We start from the raw sequence: 22,212 nt of genomic DNA, 5'->3' as shown, positions 1-22,212 counted from the left end.
TTTTAGTTTTGCTGCTTTCTCTTTGATTTTTTAGGCTCGTTTCCTTAACTGAATGAATGTAGTATTCCCTTTGTTCCTACTGTGTATTATTAATCGTATATTATCCCTGTTTTATTAATGAATCGTTTTCTCGTTACACGTAGTGGTTTTATAATTTTCTTGTCTACTTTTTGTCATTCAGGTGACACTGTATGTAAATAAAGTAGGTCCTTACTTTAACACTCATGAAACTTATCACTACTATCAATTGCCTGTGTGTCGGCCACAAAAAGTGAGTAGTTTTTTTTTTTAAACTTTCTAAGATTTTTATTTATATTGAACATAATAATAAAAGTCTGTTTATATAATTTTATGGAAAAAAATCAAGTGTTTTAGAAAATTTTCGCGCTAATCTTTGGAATATTACTGCCTCTTTACCGCCTCCAAAATGTATCCTACCTTTACCGCCTCCAAAATGTCGCCAAACCACCTGTTACCATATTCCAAAGATCAGCAAAATTTTGAATCGTGGGATGTTTTGTAAGGGTTTTTGTGGTGTGTGTTGGTTTGATTCTTTAGACGGTAGAATGGCCGAATGTAATAAGATTAATTTGAAGCTTCTGTACGATTTGGAGTGAAAGGGGAAAAGAGCTTTAATTAACTGGTGTGTAAATGAAGGTTTACTTAGTAGCCATTATAAGTGCTATGTGTGTAGGAAGGATATGTGTCTAGTCGAATGTAAAAACCGTTTAGATGGATTTGAATGGGTTTGTAGGAAGAAAGGTTCAGGTGGTCACTATGTGAAGCGTTCGATCAGAAAGAGCACCTGGTTTGAAAAAAGTCATTTGAGTATGATTGATATTTTGATTTCTACGTGGCTCTGGGTGTACGAAGCGAATTCGAAAATCATGGTAAGTGAATATTTGCTTTTGGTAGTGCTTAAATGTATAACATGCTTTTCCTTTTTTATGTTATTTTATTGTTTGGTTTAAAATGTATTTTATTGAGATTATGTATTTTTTGTTTGCCTATATTGTAGAATTTGGTGCTCCTTTGACTTTTTAAGTGAAAATATATCGATGTGTACATGGACAAAGTAAAGGGAGTGCGCAATGCAAGTTTGTGCAATTCGGGGATTTTTTTTTAAAGCGAAAATAGGTCGACGTGTACATGGATAAAGTCAAAGGAGTGTGCAATGCCATTTTTGTGCAATTCGGGGATTTTTTTTTAAAGTGAAAATAAGTCGATGTGTACATGGATACCGAGTTTGTGCAATTGTTTGTCTTGTTATTTTCGCAAGCCAAAATAATGAGTCAAAGAATTGCACAAAATCGGTATCTATGAACCGCCAAGTTTCGCCAAGGGATACCCTAGACTATACTTTTACCAATTTTTCTTTCTCTTTTTATGAATCTCTTAAGATAATTAAAGTTCAGGTGCAGTAATAGAAATCTCATAACAGCAGGAGTGATGGTAGATTTATTGCATTGCTGCTTTGGAGATTTATGTAGTTATGTGAAGAATATATCAAAAATTGAAGGTTTAGAGAATTAAAACAAACAAAGCATTTGCTGAAAACATAATGTAATGAGTGAATTAATGATGTTTCCTTCCCTGAAATTTCTTGAAGTTTCGAAAAAAATTTTTCAATCTATTTAAATGTTAAAAAGAAAGTTCTTATAATAAACTCAAAAATTATTTTGTAAGGAACTGCTGTAAAATAAATATTGGTATGTTAAATTAGGTGTTTTGGCTAATCTTTGGAATATGGTAACAGGTAGTTTGGCGATATTTTGGTAAGGCAATAAAGGTTACTAGCTAGGACTTTAGCAGTGTACATGGATAAAGTCAAGAGTGTGCGCAGTGCCATTTTTGTGCAATTCTGGAATGTTTTTTTAAGTAAAAATAGGTCGACGTGTACATGGATACCGTGTATGTGCAATTCTTGAAAACGCGGCAAGCAGTTTGCGATTCTGCACTTTCTTCCAATTTCGCACCTAATCTTCATCATGATTAAACACTTTTGTTCCATAAAAGTTCTAGCATAAGTGTAATTCGGCTAGCAGATTGTTGGAAAAAAAATGTTGAGTAAAAAGAAAAAAGCCTTTACTTCGTGAAAACAAAATGGCATCCAAACAAAAACTAGACAGTTGCTGTAGCAGGGTTTGTCGCCAAATTTTCACCACAAAATCGCCAAGTTACCATAATCCAAAGATTAACCGGTGTTTATTATGGTCAAGTACTTGAGGAGATGTGCTGAGAAGAGAGATTGGTAAAAGTATATATACGGGTACACCCCTTGGCGATTTTTGGCGGTATGTGGATACTGAGTTTGTGCAATTCTTTGGCTTGTGTGAAAAAATCACCGCTACACAAAGCCAAAATAACAAGGCAAAGAATTGCACTAACTCGGTATCCATGTACACATCAACCTATTTTCACTTAAACAAAATCCCAGAATTGCACAAAAATGGCATTGTGCACTCCCTCGACTTTATCCATGTACATATTGACCTATTTTCACTTAAAAAAAATCAGAAAATTGCCCAAACTAGGCTTTGTGCACTCCCTTTGTCCATGTAAACATTGAACTATATTCACTAAAAATTCAAAGAAGCAGCCAACAAAAATATATAATCTCGATAAACTACATTTTAAATCAAACAATGAAATAACATAAAAAAGGAAATTCATCTTTGCACTACACAAAGGAAATATCCACTTACCTTATTTACGAATTAACACGTCTTCAGTCAAACAAAATTCCTTAACAGCATCTTAAAACTTCCTAAAATTATCTGAACTAGAATCTGTTTACTGACATCACCACATAAATTCACAAAATAAGAATAAAAAATATACTTCATAACAACGTTCGACTGTGTGCATTTCAGACGTTCAGCCATACGCATTTCCTCTCTACAAACAGGACACCTAATAATGACTCCTAAGTAAACCTTCATTTACACAGCAGTCAAGTAATGCTCTTTTCCCCTTTCTTTCCAAATCGTGCAGAAACTTCAAATTAATCTTACCACATTTGGCCATTTTGCCGTCTAAACCTCAAAACAAGCAATATACTTCCTAACTAACACACACACCACTAGCCCTTTACGAATTTACCACAATCATGCAACCGGTTACATCATAATAGGGTTTTCATAACATTCAACTACTAAGGTTACCAGAAATGAAACAACAACTTCGTGATAATACAAGGGGTACCCTTCTCTCTACTCTAACCGAGAGATTCATGTAGAAATTTTTAAGGAAAGAGTTAATTATAATATGTATTGTAAAACACATAAAAACTTCATGTATAATCAGCATTTATTTGATTGGCTGAAACCAAACTAATGTTACCCATGTTGAGTATTTTATCCACTTAGCTACTAATGGGCACTCTGGCAGACAAAGTGGGTGAAGTGCAGAATTGCCCACTTATATGTTTGGCACTTTTTACAAGAGTAAGAAGAATTGGGTTTTTGTCAATTTTTTTGTGACTTTTTAAGTGAACATAGGTCGATGTGTACATGGATAAAGTCAAGGGAGTGCACAATGCCATTTTTGTGCAATTCTGGGATGTTTTTTTAAGTGAAAATAGGTCGGTGTGTACAACATCGACCCGATACCGAATTTATGCAATTCTTAAAAACGAGCCAAGCAGTGGGCGATTCTACACTTTCCCCGACAAAGTGATGGAAGTTTTCGTCATTTAGAAAATTCAATCTATGCTGTGTTGATGCACAAAGGACTCAGTTATATTCATTCTTTTGAAAACCTGCTTCCACTGTTTAACTTCAAAAGTTAAAAATGTTGGAACTGTATGGAAGTTGCTTAGCAATAGTGAACAAAAATAAAACATTGTGCTTCATTTACTTGAAAATAAGACCCTTTTTGATATTTTAGTTTATATTTTAAGAAATGTTTGATGATTAGAATTCAGTTGTTTCTGATTAGAATAAAAGGAGGTTATTTCATCAAATTCAATATGTTACTATGGTGTAGAAAGAAAAATTAATGATATATTATTACCTATTTGTTTTCAGCCATACCAGTAACCGATATGGTCAACAGAGATCTAAACGGAAATTACTCATAGATATTATAATTAGTTGTACTTATGCAATTTATATATGCAGTAATTCATACAATGTATTTTGTATTTACATAGTATAATTATTCTATATAGTATCGATTAAATTCCTGCTGTCAGTTAGCAATCTCATTTACTAAAATATCTAATTATAAATAAAAATTTTAGAATAAAGATGTAGCAAAAAAGGAGTCTTATTTTTGAATAAATATAGCAACGAAAAATGTAATGGATAATTAAATAAAATATAAAAAATATTGAGAAATGTACTCTTCTATTATTGTGGGACCCGATTCAGAAATGAATGCATGTGCATATATGTGTATACCACATATGCATTTGTGCATCCATACATACATACATACACTGGTGTGCAAAAATTAAGGACGAGACAGTTTTTTCAATATAACTTTGTACAAAAGCTTTCCAAATCAACACATTTAATACCGTAAGATCCCTAATACGTAAGGACATGAGTAATGTAAGCAACACTTACTAAAAGAGAAATCGGAGGGATAAAAAGAAGCTTTATTGGAAAAGCAGCATGGAGCGCAATGCGACTGGAGGCCGAAACATCCCTGTGATGGGTGTCCAGCAAGAAACATCCGGTCTTTAATAGAAGATATGATCTCCCCTGACTGCTAGGCAGGTTTCACAGCGTCTGCCCATGCTGAGAATGAGGGTGTCAATGAGTTGTTGAGGCATTGCTGCCCATTCGTCTTGCAGCGCCAATCGAAGCTCCGGAATCGTTAGTGGTGGTAAGGTACGAGCTGCCAAGCGTCTGCCTAGAAAATCCCATACATGCTCGATGGGATTGAGATCCGGAGATCGTGCCAGCCAATCCATACGTTCAATATCCTCACTCTCTAAGAGCTGTTCGGCAGCTACTGTGCGATGACATGGTGCATTGTCGTCCATGAAAAGGAACTGCGGACCCATAGTGCCTCTAAAAAGACGCACATATGGAAGAAGAATCTCGTTACAATAACGGGTCCCGTTGACTGAACCTGCATCGAAGATGTGAAGGTCTGTACGACTACCAAGCATGATGCCTCCTCAAACGAGAACACCGCCACCTCCATACCTGTCCCTTTCAATGATGTTCGAGGGATGATTGCAGCTTCCCCGCTCTCTCCAGATGAGTATGCGATGAGAATCGCTACTCAGACTGAATCTGCTCTCGTCTGTAAAGAGTACTCGTCCCCATTCATTGTCTCTCCAATTCCGGTGTTCCCAGCACCACAGAGAACGCCTTCTCCGATGGGCAGGCATTAGAAGTACACACCGTACAGGGCGTCGTACAAACAGACTACCACCGTGCAGTCTTCTGGCCACGGTAAAACGTGATATCGGTCGTCCAGTCGCCTGTGTCGTGTGTCTAGCGATTTCTCCCGCTGTCTGCCGCCTGTTTCTTCTGCCCTGTAAGGCAATATACCTGTCATCTGCGGGTGTGGTTCCTCGTGGACGACCACTACTAAACCCCCGGATAGCTGTTCCTGTAGTTTGAAATTGTCTCCAAAGTCGGGAAATGATGCTGTGAGCAATTCTGAACTCTGCAGTCACACTTGTCACACTGCGGCCTTCCTCCAACTTCCCAATGATTCGACCTCAGGTAAAAGCATCCAGATGTCGTCTAACAGATTGATTATTCACCATTTCTCGCTGAGGCAGCAACTCGGTGTGATTTTAACTGCTATAAGGCGTGCAATCTCTTTGCTAGAAATACTGATCTTACACCGACAACATGCTTTATACTACTCAGACACTCCCCCATTACGTCTACCTGCATATCTGCGCATGTGCTGCCGTACGTCACCTTACTTAATATCCTGATTGGCCTTTCTGTCCGCTCTGCCTCTTCGTTCAGCTGATATGCTAATTTTTCGATTTCGTCCGTAATTTTTGCACACCAGTGTATAGTACACATATCTGAATCTGGTCCTGGTAACAGAGCAGTACTGAAATAAATTAGTAAATAAACACAGAATGAATGATAAATATATCATTAGAATGAATTTAACTCAAATTGAATCTGAGACTATTAATAATATCAAGATCAAGGACAAAAGTTAAAATAATTTTTAACAGTTTTATAGTTAATTGCATTGTGACTTTAAAGAACATTGTTTTGTCCAAATATTTCACTCATGACCCCCCCCCCTTTTTTTAAGTGAATTTTTTAAAACAAACATAAAACCAAGCACTAAAATTGTTATATCAAATGTAAAAATATTGATTTATGTCATCAAACTTTACATCAGTCAATATCTTTAACTGTAAGTTGTGGTCAAAAATCTTTCCTAAATGTTGCCCATTGCTGTTTCATGGAATACTTTGTAAAAACTGATATAATTATTACTAATCTACTATTCCATTACAATAATGAGTACTAAACAAAGAATTTGCTCATGTTCCATCTAAAAATCAATTATTTCCATACTTTTTAAATAGTAAATACATAATAAGAAATATGTTTAAATTTTATTGCAAGATATAAAATTATCTGGAATTTGTAAGCATTTTACTGTCATAATTTTTTTCAAAATTGATTCGTTAAAAAAATTAGCATTTTGAAAAATTTCAGAGTTATGTTTTAATTTGCCAGATAAGGAAAATGTTCTGTCTTCATTGTTTCAAAAAATAGTTCTGTATTATGCACAAATGTACAGCGTATTTAGATCATTATCTAGAAAATGTCCAAAATTACCACTCCTAAGAATTTTTCTCCATACCAGTAAAGTTACCTGTTATTTTCAAAGTAATGTTACATGTACATGTTATATTTCTAGTGATTTTGCTTGATATTTTCAAAGCAATGTTATATATATTAGTATTAATGTTATATGTATGTATTGATGCTGCATTTCAAGTAATATTACATGTTATTTTCAATGTTACGTTATATGTGCATGTTAATGTCACATTTCAAGTAATCCTATATGCTATCTTCTTACATGTTATTTTTAAAGTTTTATATTTCATTTATCAGATTCTCAATTATTAATTTTTATTTGCCGTGCTATTGGTTACAATAACTTGATAACAAAATTTATTACTAAACTGAAATTTCTGATACAACTACCCATTTATATTACATTCAAAATGAGAATAAATTTGTTTAGGTTTAAATGTATCAAACAGAGAAAAGTATATTATTCCTGCCCCTTTTTAAAATGGCATTTTATGTTGTATGTCATGATAGTAGTACTTGATAAACAATAAATTTAATTCCTTTACACTCTCAGTGTAGATTACTTTTCTAGAACATATAAAGTATCTTTTGTAAAATCTAATCAAATTTTATTTATTACCTCTTTGGATGTAATTTTTTATTTTTATAAATTAAAAGTTCTTTAAAATAGGTACTCAGTATATGTAGGTTTTCATTCAGTTGTTACATGTAAGTTTGTAACTACTTATATGTAAGTGTCATCTAATTTTGCTGGAAATAATTATAAAATTTAAGAAATGATGTTTATTTTAAGTTGTGAGGCATTGTGCCTTGTATGTATGCAAATTTGTTATTGTACTATAATAAGTTATAAAATTAATTTTAAGCAGACCTATTCATAATTATGTTGTTATAAGTGCTTGTTGTTTTAAAGATTGAACATAAAAGTCTTACTTTGGGAGAAGTGCTTGAAGGGGACCGAATGGCAGTTTCCATGTATAATATTTCATTCCGCGGTAAATATGCACCACTTTTCTTATAATTTCATTTTTAGAAGTTTCTTGTTATGTTATTTATATATTTGTATTTTTGAAAAATTTGCCATTTTTAACATTTTGACCATTTTCATGAAAATTAATTTTTCCTTTAACCCGCGAGGACCCACGCGATTAAATAAACCTTTCTGAAAGCGCACATATTTCACGTAAGTTGTTGAGGTCCAGTGTAGTCATGTTTTAGGTCGATCTGAAGTTTCCGAAGTTTTTTTCGTTGGGACTTTATTTGGAGTCCTGATTTTGATGCGATTAGGTCTTTTAGACCCAGCGCACCTATTCGTGTAATTGATTTGTGATAGTATAGAAAGCAGGAAAAATGTCATATTATTTATTATACAACGAAGAAATGTTGCAAAAGTTATCAGAGGTATCAACTGGCAAAGAATGTATTGAAGAAAATGAGGATGGAAGTGATCATGAGTTTTTAATTTGCATGATTCTGATTTAGACAGTGATATATATAGATTCTGAAAACGAGTGGGAGAAAAACATAAATTTTTTGGATGGAAAAAAATTGTTGGAAGCAGGGGGGGGGGGGTAAATAAATAAAAAAAAATGAATTGTTTGTCCAGCAAAAAAGTACAAAAAAAACGAAAATGTCTTTTGCCGAAAGTGAAAAATATTTCTATTTGGAACACACGAAAACACTTTCTTTAATGTGCTGCTCACATTAGTTCTTGCATTTTCATCTGTGTCTATAGTGCTAATAAAGAAAATAAGAATCAACACAGAGTAAAGAGTATCGATACAGTACTTTTTTTTTTTTCCTGTGCTAATAAATAATTAGATTTTCTATTCCTTTAAGAAATTTTGTTTTATAAAAGCATTAGAAGAAATAAAAATTTTGGTAAAAGTATAGTTTAGGGTACCGCTTGGCGAAATTTTGCGATTTTTGATGGTACATGGATACCGATTTTGTGCAAGTCTTTGACTCGTTATTTTGGCTTGCGAAGCGGCGATTTTTGCGCCAAAAATCACCGCTACACAAAGCCAACATAACAAGACAAACAATTGCACAAACTCGGTTTCCATGTACACATCGACTTATTTTCACTTACAAAAATTCCCGAATTTCACAAAAATGGCATTACGCACTCCTTTGACTTTATCCATGTACACGTCGACCTATTTTCACTTTAAAAAAATTCCTGAATTGCATAAAAATGGCATTGTACACTCTTTTAACTTTATCCATGTACACATCGACCTATTTTCACTTTAAAAAAAATCCCAGAATTGGATAAACTTGCATTGCGCACTCCCTTTACTTTGTTCATGTACATATTGATATATTATCACAGGAGCACCAAATTCTACAATATAGGCAAACAAAAAATACATAATCTCAATAAAATACATTTTAAACCAAACAATAAAATAACATAAAAAAGGAAAAGCATGTTATACATTTAAGCACTACCAAAAGCAAATATTCACTTACCATGATTTTCGAATTCGCTTCGTACACCCAGAGCCACGTAGAAATCAAAATATCAATCATACTCAAATGACTTTTTTCAAACCAGGTGCTCTTTCTGATCGAACGCTTCACATAGTGACCACCTGAACCTTTCTTCCTACAAACCCATTCAAATCCATCTAAACGGTTTTTACATTCGACTAGACGCATATCCTTCCTACACACATAGCACTTATCATGGCTACTAAGTAAACCTTCATTTACACACCAGTTAATTAAAGCTCTTTTCCCCTTTCACTCCAAATCGTACAGAAACTTCAAATTAATCTTATTACATTCGGCCATTCTACCGTCTAAGGAATTAAACCAACACACACCACAGAAACGCTTACAAAACATCCCATGATTAAAATTTCCCAGAAACATGCACCCGATTACGTCACAATATGGTTTCCATAACATTCAACTACTCAGGCTACCATAAATGAAACAACAACTTGGCGATAAATCAAACAACAACTTCGCCATAATACAAGGGGTAACTTAAAGTCTACTCTACCCAAAATTTTAACTTGCATATTTTTTAAAAATTTTATCATAAAATTTATTATTGACATAAATGTCACATTTTTTCTGAATATTCGCAACATTTTCTTCAAAAAACAGGAATTGGGTCTTTTGGACCCAGTTGCGCGTGCTCGTGTAACTCATATGAGCGCGCGCGCTTGAGGGTTAAATATTTTTAGTTAATAATCATAAGAAGTATTTTATTTACTTTCATATTTTCATTCTTATATGTTTTTTTGCTACCATTTTTAGTTCATGGCGTAGAAATTTTAGATTTATTTTTAATGTTAAACAAAAAAAGTTAAGTTGACTGCTCCTAAAGAATGAGCAGTTTTTGAAATTTCTTCCTTGGAGATTCAGTATGCAGAAGATTTGACAAAGAACTACTTCTATTAGAATTTCTGTGATAGTAATAAAAACTAGATTATGAAATATTTCCTCCAAAATATTTCTTAATGAAAATCCAAAATATTCCTTAATAGTCTTGTGTCATTTTGTTATCCTTCTCGTGTAAGTCCAGTGAGTTACAATGAGAGATACTGTATTCTTTTACCACTAATCAAAATCATCAAATTAAAACTATGCAGTAACAATATATTATAAGCAAATAATAAGAAATGATAACGAAGGCTGTCGCTAACAGTAGTACTTGTACCATATGCTTTTTAAATTGTATAAATTTTTTCTTTCCTTTAAAAAATTTTGCATAATTTTACCTTCTTGATTTCAAGCTGTAAAATGTGTGAAAAAGCATGCTCACAGAAATGGCAGACACAGTGCCATGGATGGAGGAAGGAGAGAGCTGGTATAAATTACCAGGATTTGTACAATCCTCAAAAGTCCTTAAATGTCCTTAGGTTTTTTGGAATTTATTTTTGGGTCCTTAAAAGCCCTTAATTTCGACCAAATTCGGCAGGAGGTCCTTAATTTTAATCATCTGAAATCTGTCTTTTTTTTACAACTGCCATTTTCAATATGAATTAGCATTTTGGTCAAATATTTTTAGTGATTCATTCACAAATACAATTATCTTTTGAATGAGTGAATAAATTATAATTTATTCCTGTTTCTAATATAAATGATGGGATACTCAAGTTTCTGAGCAAGAAGTGAAACATAAGCATTTCAAAATTATTTCATTTTTTCTAATGAAGTGCCCATAAACAACTTTTCGCTTTTGGAAATGTGAATTCTTTATTAAGAAGTTCCAAATTTGGCTACTTATAAACATTTTGGCAATTTTAAGATCAGTTTCTATAGAAATTTTTTAATTCAGAAGTCTGGGAATTTTTCGGCGATATTTTTAAAAAAAAATTATAGCATTAATCACTTTCATTAAAATAATGCTAATATATGGAAATTGCATTGAAGAAATAATATTTTTTTCTGCTATCATATTATAAAGTGACATTATTTTTTATTTTGGAACTTATTGTACAATATTTTGAATCTGAAAAATAAGGTAATAAATGCTTGAATTGCTCTTTAGCACAATTTATGTAGCAATTCTTAGCGAAAGCAAAATAACTATGTAATTAATTAAAAATGTATTTGTTTTAATTTTTTCATTGCAAGAGTTTTTTCCATGTGATTGTCTCAATATGCATCAGTTTTCTGTATAAAATTAAGTTGACACTTTTTCCTTCTGATTTTTTTTTAAACGTATTTCTGGCTTTTTGTTACTACAGAATTTGTAGGGGAGACTTTAGGATTTGTTATGTCGAGAATTTTAATTATTAATATGTGTTTTAAGTTATTATTATTCTAATGCAGTCAAAAGTCTTTAATCCGGAATGATCTATAATCCAGACCACAAAGCTACAAACTTTCTGCGCATGTGCAAACGCATAATGCATCTGCACATGTGCATAATATGTTTACGCATGCAGGTTTAATGTATAACGGACGGTATAAACTATGCTAAAATGATCTATTTCAGTTAATGTTGCAGATTATATTGTTCCTTAATCTTCTAATTTATCCAACTTATTATTTTTTGCAGACTGTTAGAGCAATTTTATAAAAAGTAAGCTTGAACTTTCAATTATGTCAAAAAGAGTTTCCGATTCTGGAGCTGCCAAAGCATCTACAAAGCGAAAGCATGTTTCGATGTACCGCTTCTGATAGTGAAGAAAGTGACAGAGAGGTTATTGAAAACGAAAAAACTTCGATTGACAAATTAGTTGGTATTCTCGACGCAGCAGTTATAGGACTTGAACAGCGGAACTTTGTAACTGAACAAGAAATTATGTCTGTTTATAGAATTAAAGAGAAAGCACATAAAACGAAGCAACTTAAACAACTTACATTGAAAGAAATGTTTAATAAAGTAAACAAATAAATATTAAGCTCTTTTTTTTGTAAATTTTGATACCCATAGATCATAATCGCTCTTTCATTTCATAAATTACAGTTTCATGTTTTTAATTTTATAATTTCTGCATGTCATCTTACCAGATTTAAACTGATGATCTATAATCCGGAATCGCCGAAGTCCCGACGAGTCCGGATTAAAGACTTTTGACTTTATTTTCATCTGTATTCATGTATATTTTAATCTGGAAAAAAGGTATTCTCAAGTTATTAAGGCCTTATTTAACTGGTAGTTCTTGAAAGTGTAGTGTAACAAAGACAGGAAACGGTTGCAAGAGCCACCTGGTTTAATGGTTTATGGCCTTTTTTACTAACAATGGAGGCAGTAGGGTGTTGTATTGTCACCTTTTACTAATGCTGTTTGAAACGAAAATCTTCTTGCTTTCGCTTTGTTATAGTTGCAATTTTGCTTACTTCAAGACAGTGGGGGTGTACTAAGCTTAGGTAATTGGATTTTCGTAAAGCTTAGTTTTCCGCTATTTAGTTGGGGGGGGGTCCACTCTATTTCCCATGTTTTCCTGAGTACAGATTTTGGCTCATTGTAAGATTTTTCTTGTTTTTGATTCGTCATCGAGGTGTCATTTTCTTAGTCTAGATAAAGTAATGTCCAGCATTGGAGTGATTTTAATATGATGATTTTTTGTAAGCCTATGAACTTACAGAGGCAGAGAAACCGAGATTTCCTGGGAGGTTTAAACCTTGCTAGAATTCATTCTGATTCTGATTTTCAAGCTAAGAGAAAGAAAAAAAAAAGAGAAAAGAGTGGGGGCTTGACCCCTTGCGGGTCTTGCTCTCGCGAGTGCCAGTTATTGAGTTAGATTTGGAAACAGATTTGACTTGTGAAGATGTAAAGCCAGAAAAGACAAAGTTCTGTGGGGCTTGACCTCCTGCGGGGGGCTTGCACCTCGGTCTGAGGCAAGGTTTTTCGCGGCTTTCCCGCTGATGAGAATTTGTTTGAACGGAATTTGATTTCACCGTTTCATCATGTATTTTGAGATCTTTGAATAGTCATGTTAGAGGCTTTCCAGTTAGAATTGTTCATCATAGACTGAACAGATTGGTTACAGCTAAGAAGTTTGTGCTGAAAGTGCTCTATGCAAAATTTAGTTTCGCCGCTTCATCGTGTATTTTGGAGAACTTGAATAGTCATGTTTGAGACATTCCTGTTGAAGGAATTTGTCATGAGATACAGATTTGTTCCAGAAAAAAGTACCATGTTCCCCTTGTTCCTGAAATCAATGGACGCTTCCGAAAGTGTTTTGACAGAAAAAAAAAAAAAAAAATGTCTTAGCTCATTTCCCAGGGGAATAGATTGGACACTAAAGATCCTTCAATCCGGAAAAACTGTCTTCCATCCGTGAATGAAATTTTAAGATTATTTTTCTCTGTTTTCTCTTTATTCCCAAATGCCATGGTGAACTAGTTAATAATCATTTATCCCCATATATAAATTTTTATTACTTATATAAATTACATATTGCTAGCTGGTAATATTGAGAAGTGATTAGAAATTTTAAGGGAATGACCAGTTATTTTGGAGGATTATAATTTGTTACGCCTGCTTTATATGCAAGTTAGAAAAATGTTCACTTTTAATTAATGAGACCCTTTTATTTGGAGAATTAAAATATGTTACACCTTCTTAATTTGTGGAAAAAAAATTATAATTATGAATTAAATGTTTTAATTATTGTAAGCTGAAATTTTGTGTGACAGATGGGATATTTTTATAGTAAAAATATGTGGTAGGGGATACTGATCAGTTACCCAAGTATTTACTAATAATGTTATTATATTTACTAATAATATTATATATTTAATAAATGTGTGTTTAAAATTTAATTGCAATTTTTTTTTTTTTTTGTGTGTGTGTGTGTGTGTGTGTGTGTTAATTTACTGTGGTCTGTCATGTCCCTTCATTTGTTTGAGCTGAGAGGCTTTCAAGAAACATGGAGTTTTATTGAATTAGGGTTATTGATTTTTCCCTAGTGGGTTTCACAACGCACCCTATTGTACTAACCAATTACCACTATACAATTGATTGATAGATATGATATACGATTGTTTATTCGATTGAGCTAATTTAATTATTTGTAACTAACTGGCCACCCTTAAAAGTTACCTCTGCATATTAAAGTGAGTTATTGCCTTTCATTAATCTTTACCATGGTCACAAGATACAACACAAAAATGTAATGTAAAACTTAATTCTTTGCATCTAGTTTGGCTTAAAATAACACAAAGCAACTTATAACCTTTGGTGATTTAGTGGCTTATTGAAACCTTAAAATATATTAACTGTGTTACAACCTTAGGAACTTTACACTAAGTTAGGACACTAATTGCATCAGACAAGCAAAGCACAACTAACTTTCAAAACTTGCCAACCATGCCTACACCAGGCTTTCAAGTTTGTTCTGATCAGCAGGCCTGTCTCTAGTCAAGCAGTAGCAGTGGCAATAGCCAGTCTTCTGAAAATGAATCATGCTGATTATGATTTTATTTGTCATTTTAGCCAATGCTATTTGACATAAAATCTACCTGCTGTTTACTAAACCTCTAAACTGTGCAAGTATGCAACAAAATGAAACATAAAAGAAAAAATCAGCATAAAGCTAACTGTTACTGAAATGTAAATAAAATATCAGTAATCTTCTTTCAAATATGTCTAGCTATTATAATGGTAAAATATTTAATGCTACCTGATAAATTTTATAAAGTTGATTTTATTCTTAAGTTTATTTTATACTTATGTTTATTAAATTATGTATAATAATAATGCATTCTACTTGTGGATTAGGATACTACTTGTGGATTATTCTTAGGATGGTATGACAAAAGTGAAGTTCAGGCATGGCTAGTATCTTTAATTGAATTTATTCAGTTACCATTTGTTGATGGGTCCTTAATTTATTCATTAATGGTCCTTAAAAGTACTTAATTTCCATAGGCAGAAATGCGTGCAAACCCTGATTACTGGGACCTGCTTTAAATCCCCTTAAAAAAAATCTCAAGAAACTTGATTCAAGAACTAGTTCTTTTTAACGTGCAAAGTTTACAAGTTAATGTAATTAACAACTAGAAAAAGTATTTTTGCAAAAATTTTTGTTATAAAATTTGCTTTTAAAGCGAAATATACCCAATTATGGGAATTTTGACTGGACGTTTGTATTTTTTAATTGGCATTTCTTAAAATAACACTTTTTTTAATTTTAAGCAAATATGCATTGCTTTCTAATACAGTAATTGCTCATCCGTATGATTTATATCATACTTAAGGGCCTACATTATAAACTCTACTGAGGCTCACAAATTATCTCTGTAGCATATGCAGATAGTTTGAAATTGATTAAAATTTTTATATCTATAATTAAAAAACTGAAATGACTGATTTTCACAAAAGGTATGTCATAGCATGACTTCAGTTTCAAGTTGGAGTTATATTTCAAAAATAAAACTGTTATTTGTTTTGATGTAGGCCATATTCAAGAGGCTAGAAAGCTTCATGTGGCTCAGGAGCTATAATTTGGCCATGCCTAGTGTATATTCTCAGCAGTTTTATTTCTGGTGATTTTCCTTCATTAATTGATATGTCTGAAGAGATGGTAGTAATCTGTATGCTGTGACTCATTTATTTTCTTGCAGTTCCTTTAAAAAATCAAAAGCTATGTACAGTCACTTTAAATGAGAAGGAATTGTTACAGCTGAAAGAAGCTATTGAAGATTTGTACTACTTTGAATTTACTCTTGGTAAGTGAATATTCATGCTAAAATTTTTATTTTGTTCTCTTTCTGATTAATTCCACCAATGATAACTGTCTTAGTAAGGAGAAAAAAATTTTTTTTTCCAGTCTTCCTATTAAGTACTTGGTATATTTTCCACATTCTTGATTTTCTCAATGTTGTTATCTGAAAATTAATGAAAATATTTTCTCTGCATTGACCTTTCATTCTTACAGGTCTAAATATTTTAAACATATTATTTGGTTTTACATTTTAATTCATTTAAATTCTTTCTTACATGAAACATGCAATAATGTTTTTTATATATTTTTTAATTATCTGCACTCCCTTCTCAAAAGTCACGAACTCATTTGCAACTGATTATTTACAAAGGCAATATGGCCTGTCTGAAATGTCATCAACTCATTAGTGACTAATTATTCACAAATGCAATATGCAAAATGCAACAGCTTTTTGTAAAATAGTGACATGCAAAGAATTCTACTAACATGAGCATAAAATCCATAATTTTTAAAATTAAAAAGCAAGAAATATCTATAATAAATCATTTACCTTTTTCAAGAAATCCTTATGTAATTTATTTTTGCACTGTTGTTTTCCCTATGTATACAGCAATCTCTTTTCACTCAAAAAACACCAGAGAGTTGCACAGATTTGGCATTCATCATGCTGTTATTTTTCATGCTACTATTATTCACTCTGTGTATGTACACTGTGATCTGTTTTCACTTAAAAAGAAATATGATATGGCCAAAATATGATATTTCACCCAGAGTTAAAAAAAATAAGCATCTGCTAAGGGCATCAAGGATAGGGGCACCACAAAAAGTTCTTTTGAAATTTAGGAAAGGGGGCACCACATAGACTTTCCATTGCTGATATTACTATGGAATATATGGTGCAGGTAAACCAAGATCAAGAGAGAAGGAATGAAAAAAAAAATAGGTGTACATTTTTGTAAGGGCACCAAAATCTGAAGTGGTAAAGGCCTGTAAAGGCTTAATACAATGCTGCTTCTGTACACTGATATACATATACACTACGCAAAAAAAGGGGGGGACAGCTCTATATCTCCCATTCTACCGGGCCAATTGACGAAATTCAAATTGCATTTTTCACGTCTTGAAAGCGTGACTTAGGATATATATTAGATTTATATATAGCATCGTTCTAATATAGGTATTTTCACCCAAAATCGGACTTTTTCTTAAATGACATACCAATTGCTTTCCATATTTCGATTCTATGACTCAAATTATGCCTAAATATTAAATTTTGTAAAATTTGGTGTGAAATTTATGGAGAAATTCAAAAATTTATCTTTGCAATTTTTTCAGTTTGTGCCAAGAATAATTTACTGGGCAAACTTCTTAATATATCACAACCTATTTTCCTTTCCCTTCCATTGTGCATGAGCAGAAAAAAAGTCACATCGTTCCTACCTTTATACATTGTGCATGAGCGGAAAAGAAGTGGTATGTTTCTACTTCCAAATAATTTTAACAAAGTGCAATATCTTCGGAAATTTTGAATAGAAAACTTCGGAAATTTTGTGCAGGTATGCTTAGAAATACATCTACTTTAAAATGATGGTAAAAATTTTATAGATTATAATTCAAAATTTTTTTGAAAAATTTATAAAAATTATTTTAAAATACAGATTTTTAAAATAAATCATAAAAAATGGACAAATTTTATTTGGAATCCAAATTTCGAAATGTGAAAGGAAGAACCAAATGAGTTTAATAAAAAAAGAGATATTAATAAATATATACCAAACTCGATAAACATTGAGGAGCTAACATTTTGAGAGCCAATTTTTTAAAAACTACTCGTGTGATTTTTACAAAACTTGGCAGTTTGGCGTAAGTTAAGTCGTAGAATTGAAACATGGAAAAAAATTGGCATGTCATTTAAGAAAAAGTCGGATTTTGTGTCAAAATACCTATATTAGAACAATGCTGCATGTAAATCTAGTACATATCCTAAGTCATGCTTTCGAGACATGAAAAACGCAAGTTGAATTCTGTCAACCCAGTAGAATGAGAGATATAGAACTTCACACTTCACCCTTTTTTTTTTTTTTTTGCTTAGCGTATATATATTTGTTCTCATGTTTGAAAATATCACATTGATCATAGTATATCCTCTGGTTATAAAGCGTTTCAGACTCATAAATCAGTAAATTAACAGTTACAAAATTTATAAAAGCCGCTTGCTTATCTTTAGATTCCTGATAAGTTTGCCATACACTTCTTTTTATATTTGCTATATTATTTCTTTAAAAGTAATACATAGCGATAACATTTAGTAGTAGCATTCCTTTTATTTTAATTTTATTCAACACAAATGTGAAACAAATACAAAACTGGGCATTGAAGACCTCCATTTAATTGCTTCATAATGAGAGCTCGTCTTCATGATAAGCTTACTCTCATTGCATTTAGCATAATTCCAAGGATGCAGTTAATGCTTATGTGAAGGTGACGTCTTATCATCAAACAGAGATCACACTCACGATTCAAAGTATCAGGTTTTATTCCTGAATTATAGAAGAAAAGATAAACGGAATGAGTATGTACAAATGGATTAAATATTTTTAGGAGAGTAATCACACTGGTTCCACTATGGAGATGTAAAAGTCACAGCTGACCACCTACGTGCGGTCACTTTAGACAAGTTCCAAGTCCGACTGCCTACGCGCGACCAGTAAGCGTCTAGTTGTATCTCCTTCACGAGCGTTCTGTTAGACCGCTTCTCTCGGACTTCTAGAACCAACTGAAGATCCTGGAACCTGGAGAGTTCCTACAAAATAGAGATAGGTAGCGACATCTGGTGCTTTGTTGAGGCATGATTCCCACACGCTCAGCCATCGACAGGTGAGGACCTCCGAACACTTGAATACATCTGTAAAACACAAAATACAAAAAAAAAAAAAAGAAAAAAAGAAAAGAAAAGAAAAAGAAAAAAGAAAGAAACATTTGAAAAATAGTTGGCAAAATGATCTCAAGTTGCGATGTCATCAGACCAAAGCTTCATGTGGTCTGCCGAAGTTGCTTCAGGTCCTTCATGAGCTCCTACCTTGGCTACATCGTATCGATCATGTGGCTTAATCTTGATCACTTTATAAGGTCCTAGGAATTTAGGTCTTAGCTTGAGACCGCCTCCTAACTGGATTCTTTTAATGGCTACTAGGTTGTTGACTTTGTAGAGTGGAGCGGTTCTATGACGTCGATTGTATTGTCGTCGGTTCTCCTCCTGCAGTTTTAAGATAGTCGCTTTAGCCTCTTCACAAATAGACTCTTTCTCCTGGATGGTGGAGTTCAGGAATTCTTCATTGAGAATTTCTTTAATTCTTTGGTCTGCCTAATTTCTCATTTTCACGCCTGTCATCAGCTCAAAAGGAGTGAATTTCGTTGATCTACTGACGGTGCTGTTGATGATTCTTTGGACGTCAGGTACAAATTTGAACCATTTGGCAGGATCTACTGACAATTTTGCAAGCACTGGGATAAGGGTTCCATGAATTCTTTCGATCTGGCCGTTGGCTCTTGGAACGCCTGTTGTGATTTGTATGTGCTGAATTCCTTCATCTTTATAGTATTCCTCAAAGTCCTTTGAAGTGAAAGCAGATCCCTTGTCAGAGATATTTCCAAAGGATAATAATAATAATAAGGATTTCCAAAGACAGATTGTTGGATTTTTAGTTTCTGTACAGCTTCTGCCGTTGATGTTGTCTTGACTGGGTAAAACCAGACAAATTTTGTAAAAGCATCTACCACTGTAAATATATGTCGGTATCTCTCATCTATAGATGTCAGAGGTCCTACAAAATCTATGTGATATGTGCTTAACGGAATATTGTCCTTTGGGATTGGGTTCAATAGACCTGCTTTGTCTCGCTTTTTATTACAGAGGATGCACTCGACACAGTTCATTATAACGAGCTCTATTTTCATCGTAGCATTCGAAATATGAAAATCTCTTTTCAGCAGATCTTCTGTCTTTTGTACAGCAAAGTGTCCTTTGTTATGTATGCCACGGATGATCTCGAATTCCATCGCTTCCGGCACAACGATGAGTTCTCGACCTCTCTCCTGCAGATACAACACATTATCTTTTAGCAGATAGTCATCTCTAAGTCCTTTCTCAACCAGAGTTTTCAATAATTGAAGACGCTCATCAGCCTGTTGCGATCTTAGTAGTGATTTCACTTTGCGAACGAGTGACCATGCATACAGCATGCCTGCTTAATGCGTCGACATGTCTCATCTGTTGATTGGGCAGCAGTGCCCATCTAGCTATCTTTGGTGTCAGATCTTTTTTCTGCATTGTCTTCTGAAATGCATCGCAGTCTGTAACTATTTTGATTTTTGTGCCTAAGAGATAACTTCGAAATTTTTTCAAGGCTTCGACGATCGTTAGCACTTCGAGTTCATAACTTGACATTTTTTCTTGTTGAGGTGATGTTTTCTTGCTCATGTATTGGATTGGATGCAGCTGTCCATCATCTGAGCGTTGAAGCAAAACTGAACCGAAACCATGACTACTAGCATCCATGTGTAATTCCAAAGGTTTTCCCTGCTGAAAGATGTTAAGTACAGGACTTTTGCTCAAAAGTTCTTTAAGGTGGTCAAATGCCTGCTGCTGTCTTGGCCCAAATTCAAATTCAACACCATTGCGAAGCATATCACTCGATGGTTTGGCTATTTCCGAATAACCAGGTACAAATTTTCTAAAATAGCCTGCGAGACCTAGGAAGCTTTGCAATTGCTTAACATTCTTAGGTTGAGGAAAATTTTTAACTGCAAGGGTCTTATTTGGAGATGGACGAATTGTACTTTCTTCAATTAAATAACTGAGAAATTCAATTTTTCTTTTAAGGAATTGACATGTTTTAAAATTAATTTCTAGTCCATATTCTGAAGCTACTTATTTAAGTTTTTCTAATCCCTCTTTTTCATCACGGGAAGGTATGATAAAATCATCCATGTAAATTACAACTGTATTATCCCGTATTAATTCCCTGAATACATTATAGATAAATCTTAAAAATACACTAGGACTAGTGGTCAAACCAAACGGTGCTCTTAAAAATTCAAATAAACCTGCATGACAAATGAATGCTAAATATTTGGTACATCTTTCATCGACTGGAACGTGGAAAAAACCATTTTTCAAATCCAAAGTTGAAAAAACTTTTGCTTCCCTCAAATGATCAAGTACTTCCTCTACCTGGGCCATAGGGAAAGAATCTTTTACTACTTTTTTATTTAACTGTTTGAAGTCTACGCATTATCTATGTGTTTTATCAGTTTTCTTACATAACAGAATTGGAGATGCGTATTCGGAACAAGATGGTTTAATTATCCCCTTTTGCAACCACTCGTCTATCTGTTTATCAACAATTTTTTGCTCAGCAAACGGTAATCTCTGAGACCATTGCAATACTGGAATACCATCTTTTAACACAATATTCATTTTTAAATTCGTGTCTTTAGTTTTATTTGGTTTATAATTATGAATCAATGATGATAAACTCTTACGAATGTTCACATCAGTAACATGCAAGAAATCCACATCACATTTGTAAATCACATTTGCAAAATTTAATAAAAAACACTCTTGTAATGATGATTCACTTTTAAAATCATTTTCGGCATCAGGATTAGATGTTTCATGTTTTTCTTCCCGACTTACTTTTAGAAGCTGAGAATAAATGTTTGGTGTTAAAATTAAAGGAACAGGCAATTTATTTACAGCTGCAACAATGATTTCTAACCTTGGTGAATTGCTATTTAAAGATAATCATACTCTAGTGATATCTGCCTCTTTTTTTTTCATCAAAACATGAGCTAAGTATTATTTTACCATCCAGCGGTGTCTTTATTTGAATGAATGATGAATTTATGACCGGAAATTTAGCTCCTGAATCGATAAGTGCTTTTATTTTTTTATTTTCTACGAAAATATCAGCATATTGCAACTCGTGAATAAAACTGACGTTATAAATTTACGAACAACTTGTTTTGTTTTTTCTTTCTGTTTCCTTATGTGATTCACTTTGTTTACGTTTTACGCAATCCCTGGCGAAATGAAAATTTTCACCCCTTCCCCCACAGACGTAACATGATCTCTCTGGCGTCGACGAAATGACATCTTGTTTATTTTTAGATTTGCTACGACGGAATGAGTCATTTTTAATACATTGGTTTTGAACACTTGTTACTTTCGATTCATTAGACTGAACTTTAGGGTTATGTATTTTAGACAATGATTTTCCTCGGGATGAAAAGTATAAATCACA

At 33.1% G+C, this 22,212-nt stretch overlaps 1 protein-coding gene across 3 annotated transcripts in view; it reads left to right on the top strand.

Annotated features, from left to right (window-relative positions):
• Positions 1-22,212, top strand: part of LOC118179558 (transmembrane 9 superfamily member 1-like) — a 98,201-nt gene that overhangs the window by 232 nt on the left and 75,757 nt on the right. The window contains exons 2-4 of one of the 3 annotated variants that reach the window (XM_085823688.1): positions 182-271; positions 7,681-7,762; positions 15,807-15,911. In XM_085823688.1, coding sequence (XP_085679814.1) covers positions 182-271; positions 7,681-7,762; positions 15,807-15,911 — 277 coding nt within the window. Of the gene's footprint in view, positions 1-181; positions 272-395; positions 891-7,680; positions 7,763-15,806; positions 15,912-22,212 lie in introns of those variants that run through there. The other 2 variants (XM_085823689.1, XM_085823687.1) reach the window with 2 other exon arrangements.

The sequence above is a fragment of the Stegodyphus dumicola genome, chromosome 9 (assembly GCF_044657685.1).
Source record: "Stegodyphus dumicola isolate Sdum_Otavi_A_Nest chromosome 9, ASM4465768v1".
In the NCBI taxonomy this organism is placed as follows: domain Eukaryota; kingdom Metazoa; phylum Arthropoda; class Arachnida; order Araneae; family Eresidae; genus Stegodyphus; species Stegodyphus dumicola.
This window is presented reverse-complemented; position numbering and strand designations above follow the sequence as displayed.